Here is a 24,439-nt window from a genome sequence, read left to right on the forward strand (position 1 = left end):
GGGTTAAGAACTTTGCTTCAGGATGAGAACAGAAATCGTGCGGTGGCAGCGGGAGGCCCCATTAGCTAAAGTGGTACTTGAGGTTAAGAACAGTTTCAGGTTAAGAACGGACCTCCAGAACGAATTAAATTCTTAACCCAAGGTACCACTGTATATTGAATGACAGAGGTTCCCAAACTGTGGTCCACGAGCTTCATTCAGGTGGTTTGCAGCGGGCCTGTGAGGAACATTTAGAATTTGAATGCTGTAGAATTTTATGGCATTCAATAAAACGCCATATAAGAAATAAAAGAAGCAATAGAAATACAATTAAGAATCATAGCACAGCACATCACAATTGTGAAAACAGGAAGAAAAAATATGATTAAGTGACCCACCAAGACCCTCAACCATTTTTAAGAGGTCCAGGGGGGAGGGCAAAAAAGTTTGGGAACTGCTGCTGTATCTTCCTCACTTTCCCTTGCCCCCAGTTTCCGCAGGCATCCTAGCCCAATATTCAGAGTTGCCGTCCCTCGCTCCTGTTTTGCATTACACAGGCAGACTTCATTAACTTCTGGTTTAGTTTATATAAAAAAATAAAACCGGTGGAACTTGGTCGTGGCTCGCCACTTCAAAAGAATCCGACGTCTCTTAATTGTGATGGCTTTCCGTCATCTCCATCCCCCGCTCTGAATTAGTAATGTTGCTGACTTACTGTTTTAGAAGAGGAAGTCCTTGACCCGCTGGTGGGAAGAATTGTGGCTGCTCTGAACCTTTGCGGGTCCTTCAGCTCTGCCATATCCCCTGTGGATAATTAGAGGCATTTGAAGGTATTGCTGGAGAAGCCAATTTGTGTCTTTCACTTTGCATATTGTTGAAGCCTCATGAATTAATCATCGGCAGGGCAAAAAAATTAGCTCCCTCAGACGCACGTTTTTTTATGGGTCATGAGGGAGAATGTAAAGTGATCTGTAAAATATTCTACTGATCCTCTAAGTATTAAATTATTATGGCTACAGGTTAATTTCAGGGGGATATCCCCCCTCCCGCGGAACAAAATGAGGAACTTGGTTATTTTCCCATGTATTCTGAAGAGAAGCACTGGATTTATTTATGGAATGCTCTGCGAATGGTTTCATAGCCCTTGTTTTAAAATGATGCCTTTTAACAAGGGTGCTGTTCTTGCCCCCGGCTGTAGTATGCTTTTGGGGGTGGGGTGGGGTGTACTAAGCGCATTCTTGCTATTTGGATCTGATGTAAAAACAAACAAGCGAATAACTAGCAATAGCCTTGAACCATAGAGTATTCAGCACCATCTGTGATTCTAATTAATGTTAATCTAACGTTCTGTGGCTTGAAAATTAATGTTTTCACCAAACACGCTCAATATTTTTCCTTTCAGCAAATGAAACAGAGCTCGCATTTTTCTGCATGGATGATTACAGGAAATATAAAGCCAATCCCGTCGCTACCTGGTGAAGACTTTGCAACTTGGGAGAAGATTCCCCCGCTGCTTGTTTTGTGAGGCTTTATAAATTCTTAAACCTTAAAAAGCTGTATATTATAAGTATAATGAATTTTGTTTGCAGGAACAGCAAAGCCTGCTTTTCATACAGTTGCTATCTTCAGTTCTTTTCAAACACAAGCCCCTACTCACAAATCGTATGGGAAGTGTTTTACAGCGGCAACATACCAATCCACCATACATTTTTAAAATGTGAAATGTTGACTGTGGACAAGATGTAAAATGTAATTAACTAACACCAGAAATTTATTAGGGCTGTGCCTTTGCCTTGGATGAGATGCAAGTCAGAGGCAAAAATCTCTTCCTTGGAGGTACTTTTACCTCCTTAGAATCCAAGGCATCTTGAGTCCAAGGTGAAGCTGGCTGACTTCAAGACTTAGGAAATATATTGGGCAATTTTTTAAATTATTTTATTCAAGGGGAAGACATCTCAGACCTTGGGAAATATGGCAAGATGACCTCTGCCTTGGATCTGAGGCAAAATATGATGCTAATCTGAGCTACGAAGCCATAGCCAAGCCTATGAGGTGGGTTTTTTCTGTACACAACCCAAATATATATATGTAAGCTAATTTTCCTTTCTTTTCCCTTTGTAAAAAATTCCTTGCTGTGTCTTCTGGATAAAATGTAAATGGGTACTTGCTGCTTAATGGTTATATGTTATTGCTACAAATCTGAAAAAGTGTTGTGTACAAACTCGGAAACTTTTGAAATAAAGGATTATTTATCGCAAGTGAGTCATTACTGCTGAGGCTGGGAATCCTGTGGGGTTTTGTCAGAATGGCTGCTGTTCAAAATCTTGTCACACCATAGCCAGTTCCTCCCTCAGAGCTCACTCTCAAAGATCCTTTTCTGTGAGGAAAATAATAAAGGAACAGGTGTGACTGATCCATTAGCACTAACTCATGCCAAATCTTTCATGTTCCATATTCAAATTCATTTCTTCAGCCTTGCAGACAAAATGCTTTTTTTTTTTTTTAAAGGGATGGCTAGAATTCTAAGTGAAATACGTTCTTGTAAAGCACAGGGGAGATGCTTGGTGGATTTGTGGGCAGCAAATGGAGAATTTTGTTTGTTCTTTTTGGAAATAGGGTGGGATTCCTTGTAGCACTGAGGAGATTGTTCCATCACCGTAAGTATTTTGGCTTGCCTTACGGAATGAGCTCCTCTTTCCCCCCCACCCGCCATCACATGTTGTTCTATGGGTTCTCCTGACCCACTCGAGTAGATTTGGGGCAGAAGAAGAAGCTTCCTTGTAGTTGAACCTGCCCCCTACTAGCCAGTCATTTACCCTGGAGGGTATAGAACCAGTTGCAGAGTCAATAATTTCTAGCAGCCCCTTCTGTGATGGGAATTTTACACCTGCTCTCCTTCCTTGGCTTTCTGATTGGGTGTAGATGTGCAGTAAAATTCCTTGCACCATATTGGCTGGTTACTGGGGCTTCCAACAAGGTGGTGTGTTGCCATTTGGTCAGTGGCCATCCCAAGGCATGTTGGGATTATTTTCTCTGTTAGAATAATAGAATATACTTTGGTCTTAAGGGATAGCCATTTGGAGACCAGAATGCGTATTTAAGAGGTGGATAGTAACATAAATGCCCTGCAGATTTAAAGTCTGCAGCTTCCATTTTGTGGTGGTCTTTAAAGAAGAGAGGTACAGGTGTGGTTCAGATATCTTCAGAACCTGGCAGTGTTTCTCTCTTTTTTGATGCACTTTGTCCATTGTGCACTGGCTCTTTTTGAAGGTTATTACAGTTGTTCCACTCTGTGCCTAGTGTTCCCACATTGTCCAGTTGTATTGCCCAGTGTAAGAAATCTGGAAATATATAAAGAAACTCTTGAGAGAAGAGTTAATGCTGCTGCTGTCTCAGGAATTCTCCAGGGCGAAAGCAGGGGCACTTCATTGTTTGAATGAGCTTTAACAATAGGGTCTCTGTTTTGTTCCTGGCAATGATGCTTCTGTATTATGACTTTCTGAAGTACTGATTATTGTGTGTTTTCAGTAGCTCTTTAAAATGACTCCTCACCCCCAAAGGTATGGAGAGGCACTAACATTGAAACATTTTAGTTTTAGATTTCTACCCCATCCTGTTTCCTCTACAAGCTGAGTGCCTCATTTCTGCTTACAGAAAGAGAAATGAGTCAGAAATACATAGTTCAAAATTGTGTAGTGATAAGCTTTGGTTGGCAGGCAGCAAAGAAAGTACTGGTGGAGCTCTGAGGTATAATGTTTTGAACTGCAATACAAGATGATGGCTGCAATACAAGATGATGGAACATCAGAAACCCCAAGTAATTTTTGGCTTTTGGGAACACATAAACTGTGCCTTCCAATTTTCTTTTCTGCAAAATGGTGGGTGTGAAAATACCTAGGCTTCCTTAGAATTTAGTCCCAGTTGAAATAAATGTATTTTATAACTCATTCAGATTTTATCCAGATGCATGAATAACTAACTTCTGAATATTTGATTAATACCTGAAATGGAAACAGATGCATCTCCTTGTATGTGCTGTGCAGTTCAGCTTGTGGCAGATACCTTACAGGGTTAGATCAGTCACGATGCTTCAAGAATGTGGGGTGTTGGTGGCGATTTGGAAGTGCAAGCGATTGCAGATAAAATAATCTCTGCTACCAAAGTAACATGTGAATTGAACCTGTTTTCATGTCACTGCAAGCATTTAGATATACTGCCATGTAGAGAAGTGGATGACTCTGCCATGGTCATAAGGGAAACATCTTTTATTGTAGGGAGAACACAAATGTGTAGCCGCTCTTGGCTTCAAGGTTAAAAAGCAAATTTATGGTTTCTAGAGTGCTGAATTGAATTGACTGTAGGAGAAATGGTCAGGAGGATAAAAAATTTGTAACTGGTGAGAAAACCATGCCTACAGGGGGGCAAAAACTCTTTGGACGAACAGGCACAAATGCAGAAAGAACGTATATCCTTCTGAACCTGGGTGAAACTGCCTTGCACTTCTGTGATGATGGATTTGAGGAGAACAAAGAAGGGCTTGGAAAGAGTTTTGATTTTTATTACATAGAAGAGATAAAACAGTGATTGGGAAGCAAAGTGAGAGATTTCTTTGGTGCCCAAGGAATATGAGACATGTTGGGGGAGTTGTGGATGAACTATGGGGTGCAGGAGGCAAGAGACAAAGTTTCTGTATACATCCTCTTCTCACCCAAAACCCTGCAGTTTTTAATCTCCCTGTCACCAGCTGCTTTTAACTGATGGATATGCACCCAGTGACAGGGTCACAGCAAGGAGAGCATTGGGAGTGTTGTTAGGCGAGGGATTTCCAGCTCCTTGTGTTGTCTGAGCTGTGCTAGCATGCTATTTTTCTGCGAAGGTAAGGGGCAGAGACTCCTACCCTCCCCCCAATTTAGCCGCCTAGCACATCAGGACGCTTGTCCTCTACTTGAGTTGGTGTGAGTGTCCCATTCAGTTTGGTTTACTCGTGTCGTAAGTGTCACCTTGCATCTGTTCTCCGAGTGACAAGCACATGGTTTGCCGATAGCCGTTTCTGGAATTTCAGCAAGCATGACTGTGACAGACAGACACACTAGTTGCTTTTGAAGAAAGACCAATGCAATTTTGCTCTGCAGGGAGAAGGGAGAAGCGGATTTGTCTGCGGCAAAAGCCACAAGGTGTCAGCACAGCCTGTGCTTTTGCTTTGCAGGTGCAAGGAAAAACAGCGATACCTTTATGAATAACCATTAGTGAACTGGTTTAACCCAAGGGACCTGTGTTCTCTATGCCCGACGAAATGCCAAAGGCTGCACAGACAAATATTTGCTGGACTGATGTTAAGCAAAAAGCCAGGGGAAACTCCTAGCTTGCTTCTCTTGTATGTTAATCCTCTTTATTATATGCAAACCTGAATCTATTCCCTGCAGATCATGGATATGGAATCTTCTTCATGCTGTTAATTTAGTTCTGTTTGTGTAAAACAGATCTAGTTTGCTGAAATAGTGTGCATTCATTGCAATTCGGTCGTTAAAGATATTGATCACAGAAAAAGTCATTTGCATGTTTACTTGGGAGCAACTGCCATGCTACTTCTGAGTGTGCATGCATAGGATCAGGGTGTACAGCTTCCCTAAGAATACATATGCAGAAACAGGTGTGGCTGAAATTGATGGGGCTTCTGTAGGAATAAATATGGTCAGTACTGAGTGCTAACATCAGGGCTCCCCCCGCCCCCCCGCTGGAACTTACCTGAACTCAGTTCTGGCACCTCTCAGGTGGGCGCCATTGCCATTATAAGAGAACAAGGGAGGCATTCATGGTGAATTCTGGCACCTCTTTTTCCATAAGAATAGCACTAAGTAACATGTATTTATAAATTTACAAAACATAACCAATACTTGCTTACAATGGATGCAAATATAGCTGGGGTATTTCGTGTCTATTTCGTTGTATTAAATGACAGTTGTTGGGTGTGTTGATCTTAGGGGTGAATATAAAACATTCCCCCCCCCCCCCATAAACCCTGCTTCAAATTAAGCACTCGCTAGATCCTAAGACTTTGGAAGGGCAAGCTTTGCATAATGGAAACTAGTGGAATTGAAAAAATCAAAAAAATCCAGTGCAAATACCTAGGGAGTGTTTGAAAGCTTTACCTGCAGAGGTTAAGCTTCAGTGCAAGAATTTAAATGAACTCACTTGAAGCCATGTGCCAAATAAGCTCATCAAAATTCTGCATCTCCTAAGTAGGAGATGGTGTCTTCGACATGTTGCATTCTTTTGAGGTAGGGGCTAAAAAGAAAAGTGATGAAGAGGGAAGGCAACCGTTGCCTTTCCTCTTTTGCTTGTTCGCTTTTTCCTGCTATAGCTTTTTAAAATAGAGAATGAAGTGACTTTTGTTGCCTCGGGATATCCTAGGTCATTGTATGGATCAGTGACAGTGTTTCCTCCCTATCTTAAGCCAAGAATGGCTCACCTCTTCCTTAGAAGAAGCTCAGAGGCCAGGTGACTAGCCTATTAAATAAAAATAATATCAAATAAATATTAAATAAAAACAATAAATATTAGTGCAGGGGAATCTCTATTGGCCTTAGGATTCCCTCCCTCCCTCCCACGAACTGGGTGTTTCGCTTCCTTACAAAGCAAGGGGAGAAAATGTGCCTCAAACAGCCGAACTAGGATAAAATGCAAAGGAACTTTAGAAATAACTTTTTTTTTTACTGCAAATAAGAAAAAAAATAAAATAGCAGGGCTTTGCTAGTATCAGTGCTTCCATTTCATAGATATATATCCTGGTTACACTTTGTACAAGATAGCAACAGGGACGCATTAAAGTTCCAGTATGAGGCAGGATAGTAACTGGTTAAAACTCCCAAGGCACAATTGGGGCAGTGCAGAAAACATCAATGGTAAGCAGTATACATTTTCATGTCTCTCATTTTGCAGCAGTATATCCATACAGAATATAAATAGAAAAATAACATAGGTATGTATCTTCAAGCAAGCGTCACGTAACCCTTCCGTCCCAGTACTGATGGGTTAAAAATGCAGAAACTATTTACAAAAGATTTTTGTTTGGTAACTGTTTTTATTTATAAAGAGGCTTTATTCTGTTTAACTTCACGTATGTTCTCGTATGTTTTATGGGTTGTTCATTGTAGACAAAGGAAGGTGCTGAAACCTGCCCCCCTCCATGTTTGTATGTAAAGCAGCTGAGACCGTAACAACTATATGGGCATCTTACAATATGAACAGGAGGCCTGTCAAGTTGCAGCTGCCAGAGCTCTGGCTCTTCCTTGTGTTCACTGCACAAGGATCTGTCTGGGCCTGGAGGGTGTGTGTTTGTGTATTTCTGGATCTTGTGGTTGTGGAGGGAAGTCGGAAAATATTGGTGGTATCTGTTAAAAGCAAAGCGGCTGGATCCCCACAGGATTTCCACGTGCAAGGGCACAGTCACGGAGCCTTACAGTTCTCTCACCATGGCTGTCGTTATCTTCCAGGTCCCCAAACAACTGCACCCCCCTCCTTCTGCTTGGCTCCCCTGGCAGCACAGTACAAGCTTAGCCCTCCCTGTTGAATTTCGCGTCTTGAAAGCAGGCAAAAATGTGGAAAGCAACCCTGTACATTGACATTTTTCAGAATATCTGGGGAGGAGCTACGCTTTGCTACTCCCGAGTAGCAGCCTTGGCACAGTTTAGCAAGGGAGGGGCATGCTAGAGAACATAAGGGATCACTTGCCTATGGTTGGTGCTGCTTTTCTCTCCCAGCTCTTTTGCTTCTCCCATGGTAGTGCGGTAGCTACCCAGTTGCTTGCTAAAGAAAAGCAGGTAGCGCTTAGGTGTCTTATCACTGGGAAGTTTCTCCTCTAGACCTGCATAAAATTGTGAGGAGTAATCCTCCACCTCTCTCTCCGTCTCAGCTCTTCGGTCACATTGGATCTCTCGATTCTTGTCCTCATTGGGTTTTTGCTTATAAATAGGGTCAGCTGGCTACTTTTCAAGGAAAGATGTTTCTTGATCTTGCAGCTGCAGGCTTGATTTTCAAAGGATAGCGTGTGAATGGAGTCAGTGGTATCTGGTGTCCCATTGGGACTGGTGGGGGGGGGGGGGAGTCAGAGAAGGCAGAACCAGAGGCGATGACTAGGTGAGCCAACTACTTCTAGTTTTGTCCCCATCCTCCTCACTGCTGAGTTCTGCAAGGGGACCTCTGAGACTGAAGAGGAGGAAGCTGACTGGCTGGGCCACTCCCTGGACTGGACGTAAGTCAGAGGGCAGAGAGCTGGCAGCTGGCAGCCTGAGCTTGGTTGTCCAGTGTTCCACTGCCCCCATAGACCAGCCGCCACTGAAGCAAGCACAACTCTCTGGAAGAGACATTTGCTTTCATAGCGCCCTGACTTGAATGCCATTCATTCATCCAATTTTCTTCGTATGCCGCTTTTCCGCACACACAAAAATCATGCTCACAGTGGCTTTCAACAAAGAAACATGGGTGTCCTATACGATTGTGTTACATCTGGTGCCAGTGTTCACTTTTCTGTACCAGATGAAGACAGCTCAGATCCATGTGAAACTCTTGAAAGGAACAATTGCATTTCCGTCTTTCCATCCTCCATGGTAATAATGGCTTAAGGCCAGCCCATTACTGAAAAAACTTTGCTGCCTGAGTTTGTTACCTTCGACAGAATCCTTGCTTGCCTTCTGCCTGATTCTTCCTCCCTCTGCAGCATTTTGAAAGCCTTTCAGACGATTCATGTGTTACACAACATTGTGACCCAAAGGAGTGCTCTTTGCATGCACCTGAATGTTCTTTAGTTAGCTTTTCAAAGATTGCCCCTGCAGAACTCCCAAACTGCTTTTTAAACTCCTCCCAAGATTTTGTATGACAGCAGTTAAATTACGGGAAATTGTAAATCGTGCACGACAGTCATTACTCTCCAGGTTTCCCTGTAAATTATTTTTTTTACCCAAACTTTCAAAACTGCCTTTCTGAACTCAAGCAAAGTGTAAGAGGAAAGGGTGGGAGGAATTATTATTAGTACAGTCCCCAAGAACATCTTCCGGTACATGTAGAGAATGTACTGATGCTACTTCTGGTTAAAGGCCACAGCCTGATACTTGCCTTGATATGCCCCTTCTAAATTGTATAGGCAGAGTAGCCTAAAAGGAAGCTGCAGATTGTGGTTTAAATGGTCCTGTGGTATGTATCAAGACAGGTTCTGTATCTAATACTTCTAAATGTCCATGCTGTATTTTCAGATTCAACTAGCACGTCTGTAGTCTCAAAACATTTTTGCACCATTTAATCCATTCAGCAGTCAGGATCTGATTTGGCCAGAGTTACAGCATCTGTCCTCAAGATATGAGACAACACATCAGAGCTAGCAGCCCGAGTCCCACTCTACATACTGTATGTGTAGCAGCTGATGGTAACATGCATCCCTGGTGGCATTGAAACCGCTATCGGATCAGTTCAACGGGGTTGCTTTGCAATGCAAGTGGGGTGTGCATGGGTGCAGCAGCCCGTTTCTAGACAAAGATTTCTGTTGCTTTAATGGAGTAATCAGCTGCCCGTGCTGTGAATCAGTAGTCTGAGTCGTTACTTGTTTATAGTGACTTGCACTAGTGTTAGCTTAGGAGACGTGGTTTTTCCGGACAATACTGAAAGCAGCTTCATCCCACTTTCTGCTCAGCTGTTTCTTTTTGTTAAGGTCGTCCCATGGCTTTTTTAAATTACAGATGTTCCAGCTTCCTTCATTGGCTTTTCCAGGTCCTGGAACAAGTCTTTCTGAGCCGATGAATTCATTCCTCATTAGAACTTTGTATGCGTTTTTACCGTCCAGAACCTCAGGACTTATATTTGGCGTGCAGAAATGCCTTTCCATTGTACATCAACTGTGGAAGTTGCTTCATTAGATAATGCTTTGGCATCAAAGCTGTGAAAAAGATTGGGTGGGAATACAGCAGCTCATTAAATGAAGATTTAAGATGCAGGGAGTTGAGGTCGGGGTGTTTGGAGGCATTTGACTGGCAGTCTTGAAGGATGTGAATTTAAAATGTCACATTAAATGCTTGCCCTCTGGTCACCTCCAAGTGGGCCAATGAGCCTCTTTCGTCCCTACAAGACACCATAAAAATGGATGCTCTTCAGCCATGTCAGCTGGTTGTAGAAGCTCCTGGTCTGTAGCTTCATTTGCAAGTTTTCATTGTTTTCTCAAGCGGTTGGCCAGCAACCAAATTACTGCTGCTCCCTTGTTTTTCTCCCTCCTTGCCTCACCACCCCCAATTTCCCCTGCGCTATTTTAAAACAACTCTGCAATTCTATGATATAAAATGGGCACACGAGATGAGGCGGTGGGAAGGCTCATTTCTTCTCTTTCTATTAACTGTTGTATGTATTCCTTCCTCCATATTAAATGGGTGGGGAACCACGATTGCAGGGGCCTTCAGACCATCTTGACCAGCCCTGCTCAGAGCCCTCCTTAAGTGCTTCTGCCTGGCTGGAACATGGTCTACAATACCAAGGCACAAAGAGTTGCATCCATTGCTCCACCCACTTTTGCCTCTGGCCACACCCACCACTGGCACACAGCCCCCCAAGGTTTCCTCATAAGGGAGTGTAACCCTTGGACTGAAGAGATTCCTCGCCACCCACTACAAACTTTGCGAGCCATTCCAGGAGATCTTTCCCTGTGTGTCACCTGAAGTGGCTGGAGGATGGGGAAGACCGACATGCTGCAGATGAGGACACAGGAGGACGTTTCATAGGGCAAAAGGCTCTGCTTAGAATCAACTGTTCCATGTTTCTAGAGAAACCAGCTTCTTGTTACTCCCTCTTGGGAATGAAGGTTGCTTTCCAACTTTTGCACCTTTTGTTTGCAAGACATCTTGAGGGAATTCCTGTCAAGGGCCAGCATGTGCTCAGTTTGCAGCCTGGTTCCTCACTTCACCTAGTTTGTTGACATGCTAAAGCGATCACTGGCACACCTGCCGTTTCCCTTATTCAAAGCTGCCAAAGAGACTTGAGCAACGGCCGCATGAATGACACAGTGGCCTGCTCCAGTCAATGGACACCAGTTGTGTGGGAAGGAGGAGAGAGAGAGGCAAGCAGGCAAAGACAACATCACGGTTTGGTTTGCTCCAGTCGGACTGTTCCCTCCCCCCCCCCCCCCCAGCTCAGTCAGGGCCAACTTTACATTTTGCATCATTTATTTGTTCAATATTTAAAAAATCATAAATTGACTCGGGCTCCTTGGCAGAAAGGTGTTATATAAATGTAACAAATACATAAGTAGTAATGTGTGAATTTGGCCCATGCAAAGGAAAAGTGAGGCTGGAACTGCATTTAAATGTGTGGCAGTTTCACGCTTAGTTCTTCCTCTGCAACAACCAATGACACTTTTTGGTTTTGTCCCGTCAGCTTCAGACCATTATGTCGGGTGGGCAAATGCACAGGCTGTGGCATTGGGGCACAGGTAGTTTGTATTGAGATCTACAGAAGGGGAGGAGGGATTATAAACATGTGGTTGCTGTTTTAATGGCAGCTGTGTAATAAACGTACTTCCAATCTGACCTAGAGTATTTTTTTTAAAACACCGTTTGTTATCGGAGAATAGGCCCTTCCAGAGTTGCCACTTTGGTTTACGGGTGGACTGATCATGTGCTCTGTGTGATCATGCAGGAATGCTGGCTTAAAAAAAGATAGAAACCATTTGCCAGGTGCTCAGAAAACGCTGTGTCCCACCCCTTTGTTGAATGCATCTGCAGAGTGATTCTATTTTCCTATGCATCATTAAACTGTGCAACTAAAATTGTGCACTGAGGTTTTAAGGCAACCATTCTGCACCCCCTACATCAGGGTTAGCCAACATGGGCCCCTCTGTGTGTTGCGGACTGCAAGTCCTATCAGTGACAGGCTAGGCAATAGTCAGGACTGATGGAAGTTGTAGTCTAAAACTTCTGGGAGGGGCACCATGTTGGCCACCCCTGCCTTACATAATTACCAATATATTCCAAATACTGCAGTGTAAGCCAGATACATTGGTAACGTCTCTCCCCCGCCGCATCAAGCACCCCCCAAAAGATTTAAGTTTTAAGGCAACCACTCTCCCCACCCCCAGAATTACCAGTATATTCTAAAACACTGGTAACATTCCTTCCTTAAGTGCCTGAAATAAGATGATAATTATCACCACCATTCAATAATACCAAGCTTACAAGCTTCAAAAAACAAACAAAAACTATATTAAGAAACCCCCAGAATCTTCATAGTGCTCTTTGAAAACTTGTCATGATGGAAGAGAGAGAGAGATGCTGGATCACACAGTGCTGCTGGTTTCTCCACTTGAAAATTCCCCCGATGCTCTGGGCAAGGTGAACTTGACATACCTGCCCCTCTCCCACCCGTTCCTGATGCGCCGCAGTCTTTGGTTCATACAAGGGAGCTGGAAGAAGAGTTTGGCCAGGATCACAGAACATGGTACCAGCAGCGTGAGAGTAAAGGTGGGAGGCAGGTAGAACTTGTACTGGCTTTCATCAAAGGCCCTGGTCCAGCCGTAAGTCAGGGTGTGCAGAGTGCTGATCACCAGAGCGACAAAGCCAAGGGAGGACTGAAAAGGGGAGCAGAAGAAGAACAACAACATTGTTTTCAGTGACGTGGCTGGAGTTTGGTACTCTTGTTTCTCCAAGCGTTGCTTATCCTTTGTATGTAGCCGTATCCTACCCAACGCTACAATCCAATACAGTACACAATTCCTTGGCTGCAAGTTCCACTTTCCTCAGTGGGATTTACTTCTGAGTAAGCACAGGGTTGGGATGCACCTGAGTAGCAGCTTTGAAATGGGCCTTATCCCCAAAGGCGCTCCTCCATCCAGGTCAAGTAAGTTTTAATTAGGTCCGAAACCAATGAAAATTATTAGTAGCCATGTGAATGGTGCGTCAATAGAACAAGCATGACAGGCCCCTGAATGCTAAAATAAGGGAAAGCAGATGGAGGGGGAGATGGAGGCATATAGGCAATATGTGCTTATGTCAATTAGGTATACTTTAGCTTTGTCACAATAAGGGACACAGACTTGGAGGTTGAGAGGGGCGGGCAAATCCAAAAAGAACAAGAGATTGGAAAAAGAAAATGGATAGGAATGATATCATGGTGGAGAGGGTGGGTGGGTGGATGCCCTAGTGTTTGAAACAGGCGTATCTATTGGGACCTCCAACAAAGTGCGTGTGGGTTCCCTGGGGCTCCTGGCATCCTGAGCAGCCAACTGGACAAAGCCACCACACTCGAACGACCCTGATTTACCTCCTCCTAACCAAACTGCTAAGCTGTTGATTTCAATGGGATGTAGTTATAACTAATTTGAGTGGGATAGGAGCTAAAATGGGTAATGCTGACATTGTTGTTGTTGTTGTTATTAGGCCAGATTGTGTTGATGGGAATATATGAGCTTCTAGGGCATGGGTAGGCAAACTAAGGCCCAGGGGCCAGATACGGCCCAATCGCCTTCTAAATCCGGCCCGTGGACAGTCCGGGAATCAGCATGATTTTAAATGAGTAGAATGTGTCCTTTTAATTAAAATGCATCTCTGGCTTATTTGTGGGGCATAGGAATTCATTCATCCCCCCCCCCCCAAATATAGTCCAGCCCTCCACAAGGTCTGAGGGACAGTGAACCGGACCCCTGCTGAAAAAGTTTGCTGACCCCTGTTCTAGGGCATTTTACTTGGGCAGAATGAAGCTACTCTTTTCAAATTCCCAGACTCTTACAGCGGATTGGCCTGATCAGATGAGCTGTCCTCACATTTACATTCCTGGTCAAAGGCTGGCACAAAGTAATCAGGTCCATTGCCAAGTAATCGGGTCAATTTTAAGTAATGATTTGTAAAAGTTTACAGCTCCCTTTATGCAACCACCACCACCACAGTGAAGCAGTTTTAACACAAACCACTCTAACTATAGGTATGGAACAATTGTAACACAAGCCTTTCTTTTCTTATAAATGAGCAAAACTCAGGCAGCTAAAATTCAGCCTAAAATAGATACGGTGACTGGAGCAGGATACTTTCCAGTGATTTGCTTCTGATGAGTCATTGGCATGGATCCTAAGTTCCTGAGAGTGGAACTCTGGTCATGAGATCCTGCTGCTGCTGCTGGTGTTTTTTTTTGCAGGTTCCCACTGTATGTCCTCTGCAAATCCGCTCCAGAATATAGAGGGGACGCTCCAGAACAGCTTGGGGTATGTGCTGGGGGCTGCAGGGGAATTGATGTAAATGGCCTCTCCCCTCCCTCCAACCCCTAACTGCTTTCTTCTAACAGGAAGAATTGTTGATTTGGGAGTCCCTTCTGTTTATGGAAGGGAATTCAGTATCCAGACCATTGTCTTAGTGCAATGGCTTCCTTAAAGAAGAAAGAGCAGCGCAATCCTATGGATATTTGGTCAGAAGTAAATGGCCATTGGATTCAGTAGGGCTTATTATTAAGGAAGTGTGCAGTGGACTGTATCCTAATACACATGCATGGAAAATAAATTCTTGATGTCGTTTTACAACATGCACGTCCTAGTAGAGATCTTCTAAACTAGTTTTTATACACACAAACACAAACTTTCACCACTGGGGGGCAGAGGAACAACAAAGTCCTCCGTTATGGTAATGCAATGTAGAGAAACAAATAGCAAATGACAAAATGTAAAGGAAAATAACAAAAATGGATTTGAACTAGTATTGAACATATTTGGTGCTGATATTTTCTATATTTAATATGTGCCGGCAGCCACAAATCAGTTCTTAAGTGTCAAAACTATGCTGCAGAACTGTCTGGGGTCCAAAGAACCCCAACACTCATCCTGTGCACCAGAGGAACTTAGGGCGTGTACTTCTCAAACAGCAGCAGCAAATGGCTTGGAAAACCAAGGGGCTGTTCAAATACTTTATAGTTGGGTGTGGCTAAAACAGCTCTTGACCCTTCTTTTCAATCTTCTGAACTACTTTCATTACTTTTTCTTGTTTTACGGTGAAAACGAAAAAAGGGAAGGTTTTTCCCAGCTACCCTGCACTGGAACGAGATTAGAAAAACATCCCTTGCTTTTTATGTGAACAACAGCCTTCTTGTGTCTGGTTTGGCCCTGATAACTGTCTTCCTCCCTCCCTCTCTAAAAACCCTTGAATTGCAGCACTTACCTGAATGAAACTGAATTCCCTCCAGTTGAGAGAGTTGGAGATGGAAGGAAGTGAGGTTATGGCAAGCAAGGACAGCAAGCCCAAGGCCATGATGCCAAAAGAGATGTACATCTCCATCCTCCAGACTTCCTCCTCTACCCATGGATCTGTTTTCTTCTCCACCTGAAGGAACAAGAGCAAAGGTGTGTAGGAGCAACAAAAGAGGGTTTAAAAGATACACAGAGTTCGCTCCGTACCCATGAAGCATTTTCATGGGGTTTCTTTGCTTTAACAGCAGCAGCCTGGTGGCCCTTCTGTCAAAGGTGGCAATGATTAAATTCTTCTGCACCAGCACATGGCTGACTCCCATTCCAGTCTAGGCATTTAATTCTGCCATTGGCCTCAATCTACTGCCGGTGCAACCTGCCTCCTCTCCTGGACAAAATGAGTTTGCACCAATGTTGTCCATCCAGCAACCTTATATTTCATCCATCACCATCATCATCATTTACAAGTTATATTTTGCAACTGCCACAGAGAATACCCTCTCCTGTGCTGCCAACTCCCTCTAAACTACCGAGGACAGTGAAATTATCAAGAAGGTAATCTGATCTTAACACTTGATGGGGTCTCTGAGAAAGCCTTTCAGACATTTTGGGGACCGAATTGGGTCTGGACATTTATTTTATTTTATTTATTAAACAATTAAATTAAGTTCATCCGAAGATCACAGGGCAGTTCACAACATTAAAATACAAATAAAAAGAACACAAAATACTTAATAAAAGCAACCCCCCCTGTCCGAAACACATTTAAAAGGATATAGGGGTTTATGTGTGTTCTAAATGGAAGCCAGGACGCAGGTGGTGCTGTGGGTAAAACCTCAGCGCCTAGGACTTGCCGATCGCATGGTCGGCGGTTCGAATCCCCGCGGCGGGGTGAGCTCCCGTTGTTCGGTCCCAGCTCCTGCCCACCTAGCAGTTCGAAAGCACCCTTAAGTGCAAGTAGACCGCTTTATAGCAGGAAGGTAAACGGCGTTCTGTGTGCTGCTCTGGTGCCAGTTCGCCAGAGCAGCTTTGTCATGCTGGCCACGTGACCCGGAAGTGTCTGTGGACAGCGCTGGCTCCCGGCCTCTAGAGTGAGATGAGCGCACAACCCTAGAGTCTGTCAAGACTGGCCCGTACGGGCAGGGGTACCTTTACCTTTACCTTTAAATGGGAGCCAATCCCGTAACCTGGCTACTGCATTTTGGACCAGCTGAAGTTTCCTAGTTGTTTTCAAGGCCAGCCCCACTTGCAGCATGTTGCAACAATTCAAGCTGGAAGTTACAGTGGCTTCGCTTCTGTTCCAAAGGGCTGGTCAACTAGGAAACTTCAGCTGGTCCAGAACGCAGCAGCCAGGTAACTGGAAACAGGCATTCCTAGCCACTGAGGTCCTCCAGTGACAAATGTGACTCCAGGAGTACACTGAAGCTACAGACCTGCTCCTTCCAGAAGAGTGCAGCCCTGTTCACAGCAGACTGTCTTCCCCTCTTGGACCAGAGAACGTCAAATACGCAACACCTCTGTTGTATCAGCCTCAATTTCCCACTGACCTCTGCAGGGCTTGCCAATAACTTGGCACCTCCATGATCAGACCATGCTTTGCCATCGAAGGCTGCAATTAATATGTGAAATCAGCTCCAGTTTCGAGCTAAGTCCACAAGTGTCGCTCTCTGAATACTTGACTGCTCAGGGCTTAATGGGATTTGGTTTAAGTGCATTTAGGAGAGAAGCGTTCAGGCTAATGGAAAAAAAGAAATGGGATTTGTACTATATTACAGAGACTGACACTTAGACCCAGCCATTTATTCCATTAAAATCAATGCGATTCATGAAGCAAGGATGTTGCTCAGGGGAAAAAAAAGAAAGAAACAACGCAAGAAAAGAGGGAAATGGGCATCAACGGCTTGCAAGGGATTTATTTACAAGAATCACAGAAGAGAAATAAATGCAGCTGGAATTAAGAGGCTGTTGGGGGACTGCATCCCTTGCACCGAATACAGCAAGGTGATCGGGAAGGAGGCTCAGACAATATTAGCAGGAATAAAAAAACTGAAAAGTGCTAACTCATTGCGGCATCTTGCATTCATCAGTATTTCTTAGGCTGTGAGTCTAAGACTGCTAATGTGGAATATCTTTCCACTAGCTGCATTGAAACTCCCATGCAATGCTTTGGGGAACGTAAGAAGATCTCTGCTATTAGACAAAAGGCTCATCTCATTCAGCATCCTGTTTTCCGGAGTGGTCCATCAGCTGCTCATGAGAAGCCCTGTAAGCAGAACATGGCGACAACAGCACTCTCCAATTTGTGATCTCCAGCAACTGCAACTTAAGAGGCAGACAGTCTCTGATATGGGGGGTAGGATGCAGTCAGCATGATTCATTGTCACTGGTAGCCTTATCTTCGATCGATCCGTCTAATTCTCTTTTTAAGCCGTCCAAACTGGTGGCCATTTCTACACCTTGCGATAACGAATTCCATAGTTTAAGAGAGAGAGAGAGTGTGTGTGTCCACTTTCCTCACATCAGGTATGGTTTTATACACCTCTGCCACATCCACCCTTTCTTGCCTTTCCCCCCCCCTAAAATGAAAAAGCCGCAAACATTCCAACCTTTACTCCAAAGCAGAGTTGCTCCAGGCCCTTGATAATTTTGATTGCCCTTTTCTGCACCTCCCCCTCCCCCAGCTGTACAATATCCTTTCGGAGGTGTGGAGACCAGAACTACAGACAGTATTACAAGTGTAGCCGCAGCATAGATTTGTATAACGCACTATGATATTGGCAGCTTATTTTCCTAATGAGGGAATTTGCCTTTTTCACAACTAGTACACACAGTGGGGTTGGCATTTTCATCAAGCTATCCATTGTGATCCCAAGATCATGATGGTCAGGCATATCTAGCTCAGAACCCCATTAGTGTACAGTGGTACCTCGGGTTAAGTACTTAATTCGTTCCGGAGGTCCGTTTTTAACCTGAAACTGTTCTTAACCTGAAGCACCACTTTAGCTAATGGGGCCTCCCGCTGCTGCCGCTGCATGATTTCTGTTCTCATCCTGAAGCAAAGTTCTTAACTCGAGGTACTATTTCTGGGTTAGCGGAGTCTGTAACCTGAAGCGTATGTAACCTGAAGCGTATGTAACCCGAGGTACCACTGTACATGTGAAGTTATGGTTTTTTCCCTCCAACCTGATCACTTTACACTTGTTTACGTTGAATTGCATTTGCCAATTTTACTGCTCATTTGCCCTGTTTGGAAATATCTTTCTGGAGCTCCTTGCAAACCTGTTTCATTCTTACCCAGCCTAAACAATTTGGTGTCATCAGCAAACTTGGCCCCCTTACTAATCCCCTCTAACCAGGCAGAGGGCCTTCCCTGTGGAACGCCCTCCCATCAGATGTCAAGGAAATAAACAACTATCCGACTTTTAGAAGACATCTGAAGGCAGACCTGTTTAGGGAAGTTTTTAATGTTTGAAGTTTTGTTCTGTTTTTAATGTTCTGTTGAAAGCCACCCAGAGTGGATGGGGTAGAAATAAGAACAACAACTCTAGATCATTTGTGAACAAGTTAAAAGCACTGGTCCAAGCACAGATATTTTTTAGGACCAGACGCGGGTGGGACGCGGGTGGCGCTGTGGGTTAAAGCCTCAGTGCCCAGGACTTGCCGATCGAAAGGTTGCCGGTTCGAATCCCCGCGGCGGGGTGCACTCCCGTCGTTCGGTCCCAGCGCCTGCCAACCTAGCAGTTCGAAAGCACCCCCTAGTGCAAGTAGATAAATAGGGACCGCTTACTAGCGGGAAGGTAAACGGCGTTTCCGTGTGCTGCTCTGGTGCCGGTTCACCAGATGCAGCTTCGTCACGCTGGCCACGTGACCCGGAAGTGTCTGCGGACAGCGCTGGCTCCCGGCCTATAGAGTGAGATGAGTGCACAACCCTAGAGTCTGGCAAGACTGGCCCGTACGGGCAGGGGTACCTTTACCTTACTTAAATCCCTCCACTGTCTTAACTGTCAATTTATTCCTACTCTCTGCTTCCTGCTCTTTAGCCAGCTACTGATCCATAAAAGGACCATAAAGTGACTTTGGTGAGGGGGCAGAATGAAAAGCTGATTAAAAGTTCAAGTACACAGTGTCTACTGGATCACCCTTATCCATACTTATTTGACACTCTCAAGTGAGACTTGAGACTTACCTTTGCAGAAACTATGTGCTTGGTAATTTTGGCTTTAATAATGCTTTCCACCCCTTTTCCTGGTTCAGATATTAAGCTACCTGCCTTGTAATTTCCCAAAATCTTCTCTGCCCCAAATAGCTTTTTTATTTATTTAAATGGTGCTAAATTGACCACTTTCCAGTCCTCAGGTATGGAGGCTGATCTTAGGGACGAGCTAAGATCACCAGCATTTTTTTTACACCCACATCATTTGCAGACAGGACAGACCACGTACCAGCATTCCAAAGAATCAGAAGTACAGTACCTGACTGACAGCATCTCTGAGCAACGAGTAACGATGGGATCGCCGCATGGGTAGGCACAAGCTGTACACAGCGTGCAGTGCTGCACAGAAAAAGCTTAGCAGACCTATCTGCTTCCTGTGCTGCAGCCACTGGTCAAGCCAGTCAGGGAACCGCCTATACTTTGTGCAGCGGTAGAGCTGGAAAATGGCCGCCAGCACTCCAGGCAGGTAGACGAGGGATAGCATGACGTAGGCGACGCAAGGCAACGTGGTGTTGACGACCTCCACAGGGATCTTGTAAAACTTGTTCTTTTGCTCCCGGATGTAAGGGTGCAAAACTTGCCGGATGAAGTTGTATGTGTAGAAGCAGAGAAAGAGACCCAGGGCCAAGAAGACGGGGATCTTCCAGGCAGGGAGAAGCCGCAGCGGAATATTCTCAATCTCACGAGCTGAGCACAAGGAGCCCATGTCCACCGGGGTGAACCCCAGCATGTGAGCAATTTCAGCAATGGCACGCTTGGCTTCTTGGTTGTTGGAGCATATGAAGACCTGCAGGAAACAGAGGACATGTGATGGCAGCAACTGGCAAGCAGAGACCAGGAGCACAGGTACGGGGTTCAAGGGAAGGACGACGAGCAATGGCATGGCGAGTGCCATACAAAGCAATAATACGGAAACATCTGAGCATTTCATGTGTACACCTTTGTCTCTGTTGACTCCTATGTACTTCCTCTTCCCAAGTTTCTTGAATTTTGAGGTAAGTTGTAGGCTATGAACTAGACTCCTAGAGAACCTGAACACCAGAGAGGGTGGCTTTTTTTGGTTTTTTGTTTTGCAAGGGCTGTCACTAGATTATAAAGACAGCTTAATTGATTGTTTGAATTAATTCTGTTTGACTCAATCAGATAATCAATCCATTTGCATAAAAATCATGGCTCTCGCAACCCTGAGGCCCAGAATTTAGTGTTTTACTTTAAAGGAAGCTGAGAGTTTTGGCGTTTTGCTGAGGTGTATGCAAGGCAGCAGGCTGTGTGCTGTTTGTACAAGATATCTCCAAACTGCAAAGAGCCCTGATCACAGGTATGAGAAAAAATGTATTGTAACTGCATTTTTAGCTATGTTTTCTCCCCCCCCCCCCATTTTTTTCTCTCTCTAAGTGTGACAGGTCTGGATGTATATACACAACCGATATATCAGAACAGTACCTGCTTATTCCCGTCCCTTGGGCCTGACTGTAACGTCCACGCTGAGATGACGTTAAATCCTTTGACAACAGTGCATGATGGGAAAAGTGACGCCAAATACTCAGCATTTGATTCTTTGTGGTGGTTGATTTCATCGTTGTTGCTGACATCCACCAGGATTTTGCCAGACAGCTCATCGCTGAGGTCGCAGAGTGTGGTGTAATGTTCTCTGAAAACCGCCACAAAGATAATATCTGTCTTCTTTATAGCATCTGCCTGGAAAGTTACTTCAGCTGCTGATGGAAAGAGGGTGGCATTGCGCTTTGGGTTCCGGCTTCCAATCACCACTTTGAAACCTGAGCACACCAGGCGCATAGACAAGGAGCGTGCAAAGTCACCACTGCCCAGGATCCCCACCGTCGTGTTACCAGTGGCGGCGATGAGGCTTGCATTACTTTCCACATTTTGTCGGCCGAGGAGTGGCTTTGCCATGTCACCCTCCGGCATCACGATAAGCTAAAGCAAACAAAACACAAAGTCGCATCAGATACCCGGCTGAAAATGGCGCCCCCACTTTGTATGAAAGTTGTGGAATTTCTTCTGGGACCAGTTGCAGAATCTCTTTTCCCCCTGAAGTCCAGCTGGCACCACCATTGGCCATCTTTTGGGGCCAGCTGGAAGTCCACCCTTTTCTCCAGAGCTTCTGATTTAGGAGCCCTGGCCTATCTAGTAGTATGCTGACAGATGGAATGATTTATGTAGCGAATTGCATGTTTCAATGTTTATTGATTGGTTTCATGCCGTTTGGTTTGACAGTGAAGGGTGGGATATAATTTTGCAAACAAACAAAACAAATAACATTTTAGAGCTTAACAGGAAATCTGTAAACGGGTGGTCTCTTATTCCTAACTGGTAAGTGAATGTATGTCTATATTTCAGCACTCAAGATAAACAGCTGGGGTTAGAATTGCAGCCTTATGCCATATTATCATAATTGCTTCAAGTAGATTATCTTAGCCTGAATTAATTTTAACCATCTTTTTTTTGTTCACATATTCCGGGTGGTGAAAGCATGGGACGAATCTCTTCCATCCTCCAACACATTGTTTCCTTGGCATCTTTAGGCTTCGCTCAGCCCTACCTTAATCTATGTGTTTTATTCTGGAATAAATATTTAGGAAAGTTCTCACACTCATGAATATATGGATAAGATGGATCAGTGCCTTTTGCTGCTCTGATGCAAATAAGCCAGTCACAAGAGTGAGGTAGCTACCATAAGAGGGTTGATTGACATATTTTCTATTGCTCTGCCCAACATACGGGTGAGAATAGAGTGCAGTTGCAGGCACATGTTAAGTTTTTGCCTTTGAAGGAACACAGGAGTAGACAAACCTTGAGTCAGGCTATGAAAGGTCACTTGGGTTATTTTTTCGTTTGAGCTGCATTGTAAGTAAGAAGTAGTCTTAAAGCAAAGGTGAAGAATTTGAGAGATCCTCCAGATGTTGATGTACCCCATCGAGCATGGCCAATGGTCTGGTATGGTGACAGAAGCCATAGTCCTACAACATCTGGAGGGCCCACAAGTTCTTCATACCTGTCTCAAAACAAAGAGAAATGCATTTCTGAGCGAGTGAAATAAAGATATATTAATATTCAACACGTCAAGGTAGGTTTTTTTTCCTGGCGACTTCTCTCACAATGGGCCCACAGCACTTCAAAAGCATAGTTAACATTCTCCCTAAGGAGCAGCAAACTGCTCTGCTCTCTTTCATAGTTTGGCATTTATATTCTGTAATTAAGTGCCATTCAGAAACGGAAGAAAGATGTGTTTGCAAAGTTTTGAGAGAAGCAGGTTTTTGTTTTGTTTTTCACGGGGCAAATTGATGGATGATGTGGCTTGCGCAAACACTGACAATTAAATGGTTGAAAAATGTAAGCCAAGCCAAGGTGCTTTAAAGGAGATGAACAGGCATGGCCTCTGTAATTAAAGGTGGATTAAATAAACTCCCTTGTTTTAAATACTGCGCTATCATGAGCTCAAGGCGATTAAGCCAAGTTGTAAGATGATTGTTTAAGAAACAGTGTGGTCTAGCAGAATGGCTGGTAAGAGCTAAAGTATGCATCTTTGGTGGTCCAAAACCTTATTTTGCTGATTCACATGTAATGTTTATCTGGGACTGGTCATACATACGTACTCTGCTCTTGTTTCTCCTTCCCATAATTGGCACTTATTCTTAAGAGCAGTGGAAATAACTTCAACCTCAATGCAACCACTGTATTCTGCTCTGGTCAGACCTCACCTGGAGTACTGTGTCCAGTTCTGGGCACCACAGTTCAAGAAGGACACTGACAAACTGGAACGTGTCCAGAGGAGGGCAACCAAAATGGTCAAAGGCCTGGAAACGATGCCTTATGAGGAACGGCTAAGGGAGCTGGGCATGTTTAGCCTGGAGAAGAGGAGGTTAAGGGGTGATATGATAGCCATGTTCAAATATATAAAAGGATGTCACATAGAGGAGGGAGAAAGGTTGTTTTCTGCTGCTCCAGAGAAGCGGACATGGAACAAAGGATCCAAACTACAAGAAAGAAGATTCCACCTAAACATTAGGAAGAACTTCCTGAGAGTAAGAGCCGTTCGACAGTGGAATTTGCTGCCAAGGAGTGTGGTGGAGTCTCCGTCTTTGGAGGTCTTTAAGCAGAGGCTTGACAACCATATGTCAGGAGTGCTCTGATGGTGTTTCCTGCTTGGCAGGGGGTTGGACTCAATGGCCCTTGTGGTCTATTCCAACTCTATGATTCTATGATTCTATGAACCAGGAACAGGTCTCATCCAATGTTGCCAGTTTGAGAGGCAGCCGTACTGCTGGTTGAAAAGTACACTGAATTCCTAACCCATATCCCAAGGACAGCAATTTCTACTCCTCTTCAAGTCAAAGAGGTGGCGAAATTGATTTACCAGTTTGCAAGCAGCCCTACTTAATTCTACTCCTGACAGAGAGTTCCTTTAATGTCAGGGCACTGGTCAGAAGGAAATAAAATGTGCACTGCTTTATTATTCTTTTTAAAAGGCTGCAGATAAGTGGGTATGCTCTCATTTAATCATGTCATTTTAAAATTTACATTTTAATTTTTCAACACATCTGGTATAAATTTGGGCACTATATTAATTACTCAGTTCTATACATATTTATTTGGTCTCAGGACTGTGCAGTTAGTCATCATTAAAGGAAGATAGGAAAATAAGGAGAACATCAGCACCTGAAATAAACGTCAGTTTTAACCGATTTTTCTTTTGAAAAAGTGGGCCCCCAAAAACTTCCTGCAGCTGCTTCATTATGAGGGAAACAGAGTCATTTAATTCCTTCCTCAGATCTGGAGAGGCTTCTCTCAGAAGAACTGAGCAGGTGCCACATCCCTGCTGTGAAGTGAACAGATTTTGGTAAGAAAGAGACCTTTTAATCAAAGACTCTTTTTTTTGTCTCCAGCTCTACAAGATATCCCAAGAGTCTCTCCATCCAGAAAGAAAGTTAATAAACCTGACCCATCTGCCTACAATTTGCAGTTACAGCAGCAAAGATGCTAAGCAGAAATCATATATATCTCAGCAGCAGCACCAGTGTAGAGGAAAAGTA

General features: G+C 44.2%; 2 protein-coding genes across 8 annotated transcripts in view; one reads left to right on the top strand and one right to left on the bottom strand.

The window, feature by feature from the left end:
- Positions 1 to 21,687, top strand: part of C1H2orf76 (chromosome 1 C2orf76 homolog) — a 34,955-nt gene extending 13,268 nt beyond the window's left edge. For 6 of the 7 annotated variants that reach the window (XM_077935332.1, XM_077935324.1, XM_028744175.2 and 3 more), the window contains one exon: positions 1,382 to 2,237. In XM_077935332.1, the coding sequence (XP_077791458.1) occupies positions 1,382 to 1,504 (123 nt within the window). In that variant the 3' untranslated portion in view covers positions 1,505 to 2,237. Of the gene's footprint in view, positions 1 to 1,381; positions 2,238 to 20,780 lie in introns of those variants that run through there. The other variant, XM_077935350.1, reaches the window with a different exon arrangement.
- STEAP3 (STEAP3 metalloreductase) lies at positions 11,160 to 22,780 on the bottom strand. Its single transcript, XM_077935321.1, has 5 exons — positions 22,319 to 22,780; positions 20,829 to 21,323; positions 19,645 to 20,172; positions 15,147 to 15,308; positions 11,160 to 12,577 (listed from the first exon to the last, which is right to left on the bottom strand). The coding sequence occupies exons 1-5, from the start codon at positions 22,328 to 22,330 to the stop codon at positions 12,287 to 12,289; spliced, it is 1,488 nt and encodes a 495-aa protein (XP_077791447.1). The 5' UTR covers positions 22,331 to 22,780; the 3' UTR covers positions 11,160 to 12,286.
- Between the last annotated feature and the right edge of the window lie 1,659 nt (positions 22,781 to 24,439).

This window comes from Podarcis muralis, chromosome 1 (assembly GCF_964188315.1).
Source record: "Podarcis muralis chromosome 1, rPodMur119.hap1.1, whole genome shotgun sequence".
In the NCBI taxonomy this organism is placed as follows: domain Eukaryota; kingdom Metazoa; phylum Chordata; class Lepidosauria; order Squamata; family Lacertidae; genus Podarcis; species Podarcis muralis.